This window comes from Stegodyphus dumicola, chromosome 6 (assembly GCF_044657685.1).
Source record: "Stegodyphus dumicola isolate Sdum_Otavi_A_Nest chromosome 6, ASM4465768v1".
Lineage (NCBI taxonomy): Eukaryota > Metazoa > Arthropoda > Arachnida > Araneae > Eresidae > Stegodyphus > Stegodyphus dumicola.
Window position 1 is genome coordinate 62522696 of NC_140773.1, and position 12375 is coordinate 62535070.

General features: G+C 33.8%; 1 protein-coding gene across 7 annotated transcripts in view; it reads left to right on the forward strand.

The window, feature by feature from the left end:
* The first annotated feature begins 10591 nt into the window (after positions 1-10591).
* LOC118182539 (RING finger protein 141-like) overlaps positions 10592-12375 on the forward strand; it is a 48282-nt gene continuing 46498 nt past the window's right edge. For 3 of the 7 annotated variants that reach the window (XR_015041651.1, XR_015041652.1, XM_085818393.1), the window contains exon 1: positions 10592-10745. Coding sequence is in view for 2 of the 7 variants with exons in the window: in XM_085818393.1 (XP_085674519.1) it covers positions 10701-10745 (45 nt within the window). In the remaining 5 variants the exon portion in view is untranslated. The other 4 variants (XM_085818396.1, XM_085818394.1, XM_085818395.1 and 1 more) reach the window with 4 other exon arrangements.

Here is a 12375-nt window from a genome sequence, read left to right on the forward strand (position 1 = left end):
AGTAAATATGTAACTGATACTTTAAAAGTATTACCTCAAGCCGTCGTCTAGCGGAATTAACTTTAACTATTATTGTTCCCAACAGATGCATTTTAGAGAGCTAAGAATGCATTAGTTTGCTACTGTACATTTATATTTTTCTAATTACATCAACATTTTTAGGCGTATGTTCTAGTACTTGTGTGTTAAAGACAATTTATGGCCGTTGTGCTAAGTATTTTTATATCTTAGAAGTGTTGCATTAACCCATTGTAGAATAAAAGGACATTGTTCCGTCTTTTTGGTAGATAGGTGGCGCTCTTGATGCGCGCCGATGAAAAATATTCCACTTGACGCTTGAACATGAAGAATGACGCATGTCATATTTATTTGATGCTTTATTATGTTTCATGGCCGCTGTAGGCGGAAGTAATACAAGTAATATAAGTTTATCGTTAATAAATGTTATTTCTATGTTCTAAGAAATCTTGAAATTTTGATTTGAAATTCTAATGCTCTCCCAACCTTGACTCCTGAAACGAAACGATCTTTGAATTTATGACTCATGAAGAGAGACACCATACATTTTTTTGGGGTCTGAAACCCGCGAAAAGGGGAATTACCTTTTGAAAGGTAAGAATTTTGATTTATTTGTTCTTGGTATCGATCTTTGAAAACGAAACATAATGGATGATTTAGCAAAAGAGAAAAAGAAACGTGCTATTGTACGTAGTAAAGTTACTACACTTCTAAATAAACTTGAGAAATTATTATCGGAAGAATTAAGTAAAGAACATGTAGAAGATCTAAATTCATCATATGAATTGTTAATTGAATACCATGAGAAACTTAAAACTCTTGACTCAAAGATCGATGCTCTCATAATTGATGAAAAAGAATATGATAACGAACTACTTGTATGTGAAGAGTATGATGAAAAAATTATAACGTTTAAAGCTAAGATTGTTAGTAAAGTAAAGAAAATTAACAGTAATGAAGTTGTTGAAAGAAGTATAATTACAACTAGTAATGGTATTAGTAGTACTCTGAATGGTAATAATGTTGTTACAAGTAGTGATTCAGTAAAGTTACCTAAATTAAATATTGAAAAATTTGCTGGTGATCCCAGTAAATGGCTCGAATTCTTTAATTCGTATGATAATGCTATTCATTCTAATCCAAGTTTATCTAAAATAGATAAGTTTACATATTTGAAAAGTTTATTATCTGGTTCAGCATATAATTGTGTTTCTGGTTATGCTTCATATGAAGAAAATTATGATCTATGCATTAAAAGTTTAGAAGAGAGGTTTGGTCGTAAAGATGTTATTATATCAAAATTCATGCAGATGTTGTTACAGTTAGAATAAGTTAAAAGTTCTTCAAATGTTTTTGAGTTAAGAAAGCTCTATGATCAGTTACAAATCTGCGTTAGAAATTTAAGTAGTTTAGATGTTACTAGCGGTTCATACGGACAGTTATTGAACCGAATAATTCTTAAATTGTTACCTGAAGATTTAGCTCTTGAATTCTATAGAAAAAGAACATCTAACCAAAATATAGAAGTAAATGAATTAATAGAGTTCATTAAAATCGAAACTGAATGCCGAGAAGCAAATATTTTGATTAATAGCTCAAAAGGTAATAAATACACAGGGGTTAATCTTAAACAAGGGTTCAAAAATTATAAAGTCAAATCACAAGCTTCTGCTTTTAACACATCGGTAAAAATGTTTTGCATATTCTGCAAATCAAACGAACATACATCTGCCGGATGTTTGAAATTTTCCGACGAACAAAAACGAAAGAAATTGAAACATGAAGGTCGCTGTTACAAATGCTTTCTGAGATCACATTTGCGGTCGTTTTGTCAATCAAAAATACAACCCTGCCAAAATTGTAACGACAAAAATCATAATAAACTTTTCTGCCGTTTGAAATCGAAAGAAATGGAAGATGTTAACTCCGCAGATACGCAAAATAAAACTTTAGTATCTACATCCCACTGTAACACTCTAAAGCCTGAAAATAGTGTGCTTTTACAGACATGTTCTGTTATTGCTCAAAGCAGAAATAAATCGAGAATCGTAAGATTATTAATTGATTCAGGTAGTGAACGAAACTTCATCACCCACAAGTTAGCGCGCGATTTAGAATTGCAAGTCATTAGAAAAGAATTTCAAACAATTTATTCGTTTGGAAATCAGCGCGGTAACTCGCAAGAATTTGATGTATATAGTCTAAAAATAAAAAATAAAAACGATGATCGCTGCCTTGTTGTAGAAGCTATAGGGATAGAATTAATATCATCAATAGAATTCCAGCCGCCATCAACATGTCAAAACATTAAAGAATTTATGACTAAAAAGGGCTGGGAACTTTCGGATACAAGTCCCGTTAATGAGAACATAAATATTCTGCTTGGCGCGGAGCATTTCTGGTATATACAAACAGGAAGTAATTCAATGATAAATGATGGTTTGCTTATAGTACCGACCATATTTGGATACACAGTGATGGGTAAAGTAAAAAATAATAATACTCGAATTAATGCGTTGTTTTTATCTACCGTTGAAGGAAACACATTTGATTTGCAGTCATTTTGGAAATTGGATTCGATAGGAATTGAAAATGAAAACAAAACATTTTCGGAAACTGATTTGGATACTATTAAGCATTTTAACGACAGTTTAAAATTTAATAACGGCAGATACGAAACAAAACTCTTTTGGAAGGACAATAAATCACAACTCGCTGATAATTTTTTCGTTGCTAAACAACGATTTCTAGGACTAAAGCATAAATTAAAGGGAAATGATTTCCTATATAATGAATATGATAATATAATTAGAGAACAAGTTGAAAGGGGGATTATTGAACAATGTAAGTTTGTTGAAAATGAACCTAACTGTTATTATATGCCTCATAGGCCCGTTATACGTGAAGGAAAAGTAACAACAAGAATAAGAATAGTTTATGATGCCTCTTCTAAGTCTGAAGGAGCTAAATCGTTAAATGAATGTTTGATATCAGGCCCTAATTTAAATCCTAACTTGTTGGATATAATTTTAAAATTTCGCGTACATAAAGTTGCATTTTGTGCAGACATAGAGAAGGCTTTTCACCAAATTCAAATTGATAGTGAAGATAGAAATTTTTTAAGGTTCTTGTGGTTTGATCATTCTTACGACAATAGTGACTATAGTTTAGGCTTTAAGGTTTTCCGAATGTGCCGAGTGCCGTTTGGAATGACAACAAGTCCGTTTATTTTGTCCGCCACTATCAAACATCATATTAAGGGTTATGAAAAGAAATATAGCAAAGCTGTTGACATGTTAAATAAGTCCTTATATGTTGATGACCTTATCCATGGAGCAGACTCCGTTGAAAAAGTTTTCTCATTATCAACTGATGCAGTTAAAATTCTTCAAGATGCTGGTATGAACTTAAGAAAATTTGAATCAAATTCCGTATCTTTAAAAAATCATTGGCAAGATATTGGTTTAATTAATAACGAAGATAATTTGGATAAGAAAACGTTAAAGGTGCTGGGAATAATTTGGGATTTGGATGAGGACACATTGAAATTAGATGTACAAGAACTTTTACAACCAATTGACTGGAAACACGTTACGAAGCGGAAGGTATTACAGATTGTGACAAAAATTTATGACCCAGCTGGCTTCATTGCACCTTTTGTTATTAGAATAAAATTCTTATTACAAGAGTTATGGGAATTGGGTATTGATTGGGACACAATTTTGCCCAGCTATTTGAGTGAAAAATTTAAAACTTGGTACTTTGAAATTGAAGTTATTCTCAACTTCTGTATTCCTAGAAAATACATATTAAATGATGAATGTGGAAATTTCGATAAAATAGAGCTTTTTGTCTTTTGTGACGCCAGCCTCAAGGGATATGGAGCTGTTGCATATTTTCGTGATCCTGATTCTTGCTGTACGTCTTTTTTTCTTTCAAAGAGCCGTGTATCCCCACTTAAAAAATTAACCTTGCCTCGTTTAGAACTTATGGGAGCCATTATTGCCGCAGGAATAGTTAAATATTTAAGGAAATTATTTAATATCCAAGAAGATAATGTATTTTGTTTTAGTGACTCTAAAATTGTTCTTCATTGGATCAGGGGTACCGCTGATAAATGGAAACCCTTTGTTGCTAATCGTGTACGTGAAATACAAGATGTTGTATCACCTTCGCAATGGAAATACTGTAAGGGAAATGACAATCCGGCTGACATAGTTTCACGTGGATTAAGAGCTTCTGATCTAGTGGAAAATAAACTTCGGTTCAATGGACCAGTGTGGTTAAAAGAGAAAATTTTACCTTCATCATCTTTTGATCCTTTGATCGAGCCTATGGTGGAAGAGGTACAGGTAGAACAGCGTCAAACTACTGTATGTTCTGTTATTAGCCAAGAGGCTGAATTTGAATTGACATCCAGATTTTCATCCTGGAAAAAATTGAAACGCGTAACTGCATGGTGTTTAAGATTCTGCCACAATATTAAACCTACATCTTTAAAACTCAAGGGTTTTTTAACAGTTCAAGAATTGGATAAGGCAAGCAATTTGATTTTTAAAATCATGCAAAATTCCGAATTTAGAGAAGAAATTAGACTTTTGAAAGCAGGGAAGAAATTGAATCTCAGCAGTAAAATCCTGAAATTAAATCCTTTTCTTGATAGAGAAGAAATCCTTAGAGTCGGTGGTAGACTCTGTAACTCGAATCTTTCAGAAAACACAAAGTATCCAATCATTCTTCCCAAAAGTCACCAAGTTACTGAATTGATAGTCAAACACTTTCACGAAGTGAACCTTCACGGAGGAGGCACATTAACATTATCTGCTCTGCGACAGAAATATTGGATCGTTAATGGCCGAGAAATTGTAAGAAAAATAATTTGGAAATGTATAAAATGTTTTAAAAATCGAACAAGCACATCCAGTCAGATAATGGGCGACCTACCTGCTTCTCACGTATTGCCGGATAGAACATTCTCGAATACAGGACTAGATTTTGCAGGCCCCTTTTTAATTAAAGCTAGGAAAGGAAGAGGAGGAACGAGATATAAATGTTACGTTTGCCTTTACATATGTTTCACCACAAAGACCATTCACCTAGAAGTGGTCAGTGATCTAACAACTGAAGCATTCCTAGCATCTCTGAAAAGATTTGTGTCACGCAGAGGAAAACCCAAGAAAATCTTTTCCGATAGAGGAACCAACTTTGTTGGGGCTGATCGAGAATTAAGAAGATACATAGCTACACTTTCCTCTGACGAAGCATTTCAAAACTACCTGAGCGGTGAAAATATTCAATGGATCTTCAATCCTCCTGCTGCCCCTCACTTTGGAGGCCTTTGGGAGGCTGGAGTGAAACAAATGAAGATTCACTTAAAGCGGACTATTGGGACCCAGGTTCTGACATACGAAGAATTTCACACCTTAATTACACAGATCGAGGCGTGTTTGAATTCAAGGCCAATAGTTTCCATCTCATCTGACCCTGAAGATTTTAATCCTTTAACACCTGGACATTTCCTAATTGGGACTACATTAACAGCAATTCCTGAACCTGATCTTACAAATAATAAGCTTACCCCTGCTGAAAGATGGAAATTGACACAGCAAATTTTCCAGAGCTTTTGGAAACGTTGGTCTAGAGATTATCTTTCACAATTACAAGGGCGTACCAAATGGTTGAGGGATAAACCAAATTTAGCCCTCAATGACTTAGTCTTGATAAAGGACGAAAATTTGCCTCCATTAAAGTGGCGACTTGGACGAGTAATTGAACTATATCCTGGTGCTGATGGAAAAGTTCGTGTTGTGAAACTAAAAACTTTATTGGGCGAAATGAAGCGTCCTATACATAAACTTTCCCGCTTACCATTGAGTGAATAAGACTCTAAAAAAAACCCCCATTAATTGTATATTCATAATTTGTGTCTTTATTATTATTATTAATTCAATTGTGTTTCAGATTCAGAGAATGGACCACAATTGTGGATTATGGTAATTTAGCAGTTTCATTATTTTGTTTTCCTTCTAGAGATTGTAAGTATGTTTTATTTGTAAAATTTTGTGCTAAATTTGATGTTGTTATTCAATTTAAATTTGTCATTATGCATTTTTATTTTATATGATATACTGTTGAACTTTTGGAAAACTTGTTTAAATCTAAAATTGAAGATCTTTATAATAATGTTGTAATGAACCAATGTTCATCGGGGCGGAGTATGTTCCGTCTTTTTGGTAGATAGGTGGCGCTCTTGATGCGCGCCGATGAAAAATATTCCACTTGACGCTTGAACATGAAGAATGACGCATGTCATATTTATTTGATGCTTTATTATGTTTCATGGCCGCTATAGGCGGAAGTAATACAAGTAATATAAGTTTATCGTTAATAAATGTTATTTCTATGTTCTAAGAAAGACATTGTGTAATGTATGACATAACTTGATCTATTGCAGAATAAAATATTGAGACTGTCTGAAAATTTTTCTTCTGGACCTGAATTAATTTGATATTTTAATTCAAGCTAAGAAAGCTTATTTGTAAAATTTTACATATCATGAACTATACATTAGTTACTTCTTTTTATATATTAATTTTAATGTGAAATATTTCAGTTATTAAAACATCGAGTAGTTGTTATGTCCCATTATGTAAAAGAAACTTTGCAATAGGACCAAAAGTGTCTGTATTCTCCTTTCCTAAAAATGAAGGTTTTAAGAGAGAGTTGCTTTCTGTAATCCAGCGGAAAGACTTTTCGCCCAAAAAGTTTTCAAAGGTAAGTAAAGTTGGGTTATTAATTAACAATGTAGATTCTAATTACTTATAATGGCTCATTTTGAAATTTTTAAATGATAATGTTTCTTTACGTAAGCCAAGATATAGAAAAATAGAATAAAGGAAAGAAAATGGATATTCTTCACTGGAAATGCTCAGAATGAGCACGCTGATTTTTAAGGTTCTATTGTTACAAATTTTGTACATAGATATTTGATTTTAGTGCAGTCTTTTGTGCAAAATCATAGTTGTATTTTGCTGCGTAATGTAACATGAAAAATCTAAAGATACGAGCTATGCCGGAAAAGTAAGAATACAGGGGCTAGTCCATTTAACAATGAGTAAATGGGTAATTAAGTAAATGAGTTATAAGGTATTTCTCTCGCTTTCTTAGAATGCCTTCGTAGTGTAGTGGTTAGCGCGCTCGACACGTATTCGAGAGGTCCGTGCTTCGAGTCCCGGCGAAGGCGTTGCTCATTTTTCATCTCTCCTCCTTTCTAAAAAAAAAACCGAATATCTCTACACTGGCGCCCTAACTAAAAAGAAATGATGATTCTTCACCACCAGGATTTGGCGATTGGGTACCCTAACCCTCCTTCTTAACATGCCTTCGTAGTGTAGTGGTCAACGCTCGACGCGTATTCGAGAGGTCCGTGGTTCATGGTCCGGGGAAGACGTTGCTCATTTTTCTTCTCTCCTGCTTCGACATAACCTAATGTCTTGACAGAGCAAATGAGTAAATGGAGAGATATCGCCAAGCTGACAACGGTTTTTGGCGACTTATTTTGCCACCAACTTTGACGATATATTGCCAAATGACGACGTTCCTGTATTACCGTAATAGTAATACACTCATATTGCTTTCTAGTAGTTTCGGGAAGGAGAAAGTACTAGATAAATCTCGATAGCCGTTTGAAAACTATATAAGGCCGGAGAGAGAGCATTTGCTTTCAGTTATTATTGTTGTCATTGTTGCAAGTTGTTAGTTCAGTGTGAGATTGGAGATATTTCCGGGTTAGCATCCTCTTTAGATGCGCTTTGAATTGCGTTGAGTTAAACGTTCTTAATAGCTTGAAGCGTAACTACTGATTGTACTTTGTGATACTGTAAACACTTGTACGAGTATTTCTGTGGACAATTCCAGAACTTTGAAGTGTTTATTCTTAAGTGATTTTATTAACTTATTTATTACTTAAGTGATTTTATTAACAGAATAAAATACATTTTATTAACGTATCATCGGACCTGTGCTCATTCAATCTGTTACGAACCCGTACGCACGCAACAATAATAACAGAAGTATTTTTTGAAATCTTTCTCTTAGAGTAGTAGAATCGGTGTTGGAAAAGCAATGTAAATGCTATTAATGTCACTTCCATTAATTTTACATTTTTTACATTCCAGCTAATCAAATATTCCCTGTGAATCTTTCTCATATCCGTGTGAAACCCTAACCAGCAAGACGAAATATGGTATTTTTTATATTTAGTTTGATAAGTTGCGTCATTATCATATTATTACGTTATTATTATATTGTAATAAACGAAAGTTTTAATTAAACAATGTGTACAGTCAACTCCCGATTTACCGAGATAATATTGTGGAGGATATGCACGGTTAACTCGAAATCATGGTTAATCCAAAAAAAGTTGAAATCAATACCTATAATACATGAAAAGAAAAATTATACAAGGCAATTTACAGTATTTTCTGGGGTTGTGGTTTAATAAATTTTCAAATTAACTTTATCAACAAACAAAAATTATAGCACAATAAGCTATGCGAAAAACGTTTATCACTCGGACAGCTCAAATTCGCGTAAAAAAGTCAGTCAGACCTTTCTGTTTCTTCGCTGAGTTGGCTTTTTTAAGGCCAATGATCTTATACTGCGTAGTGTCATTTTGTCATTCAGCAGACTATCTTCTTGACCTTCCATGTAGTCCAGAAGGCACTGGTACTGATAAAGTGCAGCTTTATGCTTGATCTTATCATCAGCAGATCCATCCTCGTCTCCATCCTTTTGGCCTTCGTTGATACTTCTTCCTCCTTTGCACGACTAACAATTTGCTCATCTGTGTGGGTTTCGAATAAGCTCAAGCTACAGTCCCACTCTAGCTATTCAGAAATGTTTTCTTCGTCCACGTGTTCACTACTAGGCATACTGTTTGCAATTTCAGCAAGATAAGCTGGTGACGCCTCTGTGTCTGCATTAAAACTCAAAAAAATTTTCATGCTCATAAGTCTGGAAGAAAGTTTCTCCGATATTCAATCAGCCTTGAAGATTTCACTTTTTGCCATGCGGCAGCATTCTCATAGACAGTATTAAGAACTGAAAAAAAAATTTCTGAAGCGTTTTAAGATCATGATCTTCCTCTATCAATTTACGTAACATAGCAGAACGGTAGTTTCGTTTGACGGACGCAATAACACCTTGATCCGTTGGTTGTATTTAGGCTGTCACTTTAGGCTGCAAGTACTTTAATTTTCCATTTCTTGATTTTAATGCCAATTCACTTAAGTGGGATGGAGCGTTGTCTGAAACTAACACTAGTCTTTCAGGAACACCCTGTCATTTAAAAAGTCTGTCACCTGAGGTACGAATTTTGGATTAAATCAAAGCTGAAATATGATTTTATTTATCCATCTCTTTTTCTGATAGAAATAGTGCACTCTTAGTTGATATCTTCTGTGTCTTTAAAAGATCTTCGTTTTTTCTCCTTTGCTCTGACAACCAGTTTCAGTTTGTGGCTTTCTGCATTGTTAGAGCACGTCAATATTTCACAACAAATTTACTGATCTTGTGACCAGAAGCATTCTGTTCTTTTTTCAGTCCCAAGAGATTTTGTTGACAAACATTTCCAAAATACTTTGGTTTAGAAATACAAAATTCTTTGGTCTAGAAATGAATTATAAGTTTCAATCAAGGTTTTAAAAATCACTGCAAAAGTCTTTTGCTACATTCTGATCACCAATCAAAAGTTCATCGTTTACTTCGAGATCTCGAATACCATGGCTCTGTTTGAAATGCGTAAGCCATCCTGATGACGCAGATAATTCGCACCTTTCTCACTGGAAAAAATATTTAACTTTTTCTGTACAAATTAGTCCATTTATTGTTTTTCTTGTGTTCTTTGCTGACTAAACCACTACAGCAGGGCTTCATCTAAGTCCTCGTAGGTTGACGTTTTCATCGTTTTCCTCTCCTTCATTCCCACGGCATAATCAGATGCACACGCAAAGCGCATAAGTTGAACTATTTTCTTTAATGAAACACACACAGTCTGCTCCTCGACTTTGTACTGAGAAGACACTGATTTCACGCTTGATCCTTATCGTTTCAACCTTCTGATGAATGGAAAGAACAACACGTTTACTTTTTTCTTTTCTTTTTTCTGATAGTTTGAAAGCAATACTGATTACGGTAATTCACAACCACTAGTTGATGAAAAAGAAAATTCCAAGCTTTTCCTTGAAGCGTGAAAGAAAGTTATAAAAATAGCAATTTCTTTTTCAGCGGAAGTACAAATTTATTCTCCTACCAGGACTTCTTCAGTTACTGTATCGCCAAATTAAGAGTGTGTCTATTGTCAGCAATAAGAAGGGGTTGGTAATGAAGAGGACAGGACACAGGAAGGGATTTGCATCTTTAATCAGAATATGTTGGAAGAGAGGGTTAATAAGTCTGAAAAGTCGTCAACGAAAGTTTCATATCAACCTCTGCTCTCTCTCACTAGCATGCCTGTTGATGATTCTTGCGATATTAATTTTTCTACGTGAGCACTTTTTTTTTTCAGTGGGGTTAAGCCGCAACCTGGTTAATCCGTTCCAGGTAAATCGGGAGCTGACTGCACACCAAGGTCCGTAGAAAGAAACGGACCTTGACTGCACACCACTTTTTTTACCTACTGGATGAGTGAAACCTATTTCAAGATTGATCTTCATGACCTGACAACAGTAATTTTCTAATTATTTATTGTCAGGTGCTGGCAATACTACCAAATCCTTAAATGTTTTTATTGCGGTTAGATTTCAGATTAATGACAGGCGATTTAAAAAATCTGTTAGATCGACAGTGTGTAAATGCCAGGTTTAAAGTTTCAAAAAATCGTATGTAATGGAGTTTTGTTATTTCTTTGAAATATTGGATTCCGTGTAAACTGAGTTTTAGATGCGAAGACCGAATCATAACCACAAGAAAATTCTTTTAATTCGCATCACATTTAAACGTATGCCAATATTTTAATATGTTAATTTATAAACTTATTTTGATTGTTATTGTTTATTTTTTATTAGTAGCTTTCATATGTGTAAGTACGTATTTCAACAATAATTTGTTAATATACCTTTTATTACATCTATCCTTTAACATGTTTTGGATGTGCGCTAAAGAAGCGAAAGCAGTTTCGTTGTTATATTTGCTTCTAGGTACTTGATAGGTAATTTAAAACCCAATTTAATTGATTCTAAAAAATTTTTCTGAAAGTATCTACCGTAAAAACGCTGTTTTTATGGAGGATTTTGTGAAGAAAACTAGTTCATATTCATATAATACATGGGAGAAAACAATACAATTCCCAGGCATTTAGTTTATTCGCCGGGAAATACTAAATTACCAGTGCTAAGTGGCTTATTGACTAAGACATTGATGGGCGGATGCAGGATGGGTTGAAGAGATAAGGGAATTTTTTTCCTCCAGTTAAAATGTAGCAGGCTTGTAATCTGAATTATGGATATTAAATAGCTAATGATGAGTTTTCATGGAGATCTGTAACTATAATTTAAAATTGATTTCTTTTTGAAGTACAGTTCATGATTTAATAATGCTAATCTGTGTTTTTTGTTTGTTTGTTTGTGTGTGTATGTGTAAAAATTTGCATGTGAACATTTTTCTGTAATGTGGTTGTCACATTCTAGGAGCAGTCTATGTAACAGTTATATCGTATGGAGTGTCCCAAGTAGAAGTATATCCAGATTGAATTTTCATCTGGGGTTCCAGTCAACTGGCTTCTGGGTTAGATCCCTATCTAATGCAGATTGAATTTCCATCTGTGGAATAATAATTCCAGTCAACTGACTCCTGGGGTAAATCCCTATTTAGTGCAGAAGTAGTTTTTTTAACCTTGACATCATGTGAAGATACTTACTTTTGGATTTCAATATAACACTGCTTTTATTAGTGCATATACAACATTTAATAACATTAGTGGATATGCACATTTTATTAGTGCACATGCATTGTGGCACTTATAACACTATGTTCCTAACTATTGAATTGCTAAATTAGCATGCTTCTTGGTGTGATTTGGATATATTTCTGTTTGCAACAGGACATTTTGTGTAATGTATCTGTGTTCAACTAATTAAGCATTTTGCTTTTATTATAATATTAACAGTTATAAATACAATGTTTTTTGTTGTATTTATTTGTTGTAAACAGCATAATTATTTATTCTAAATGTCATTCATTTTTATATTCTGAAGTTATATTTACAATAATGCAAGATTTTTTTTACAATTTAATATAGTTAATCTGAATTTAGGGAAATAAAATTATTATTAAAAGTATATAAAGGATGTCCTAAAT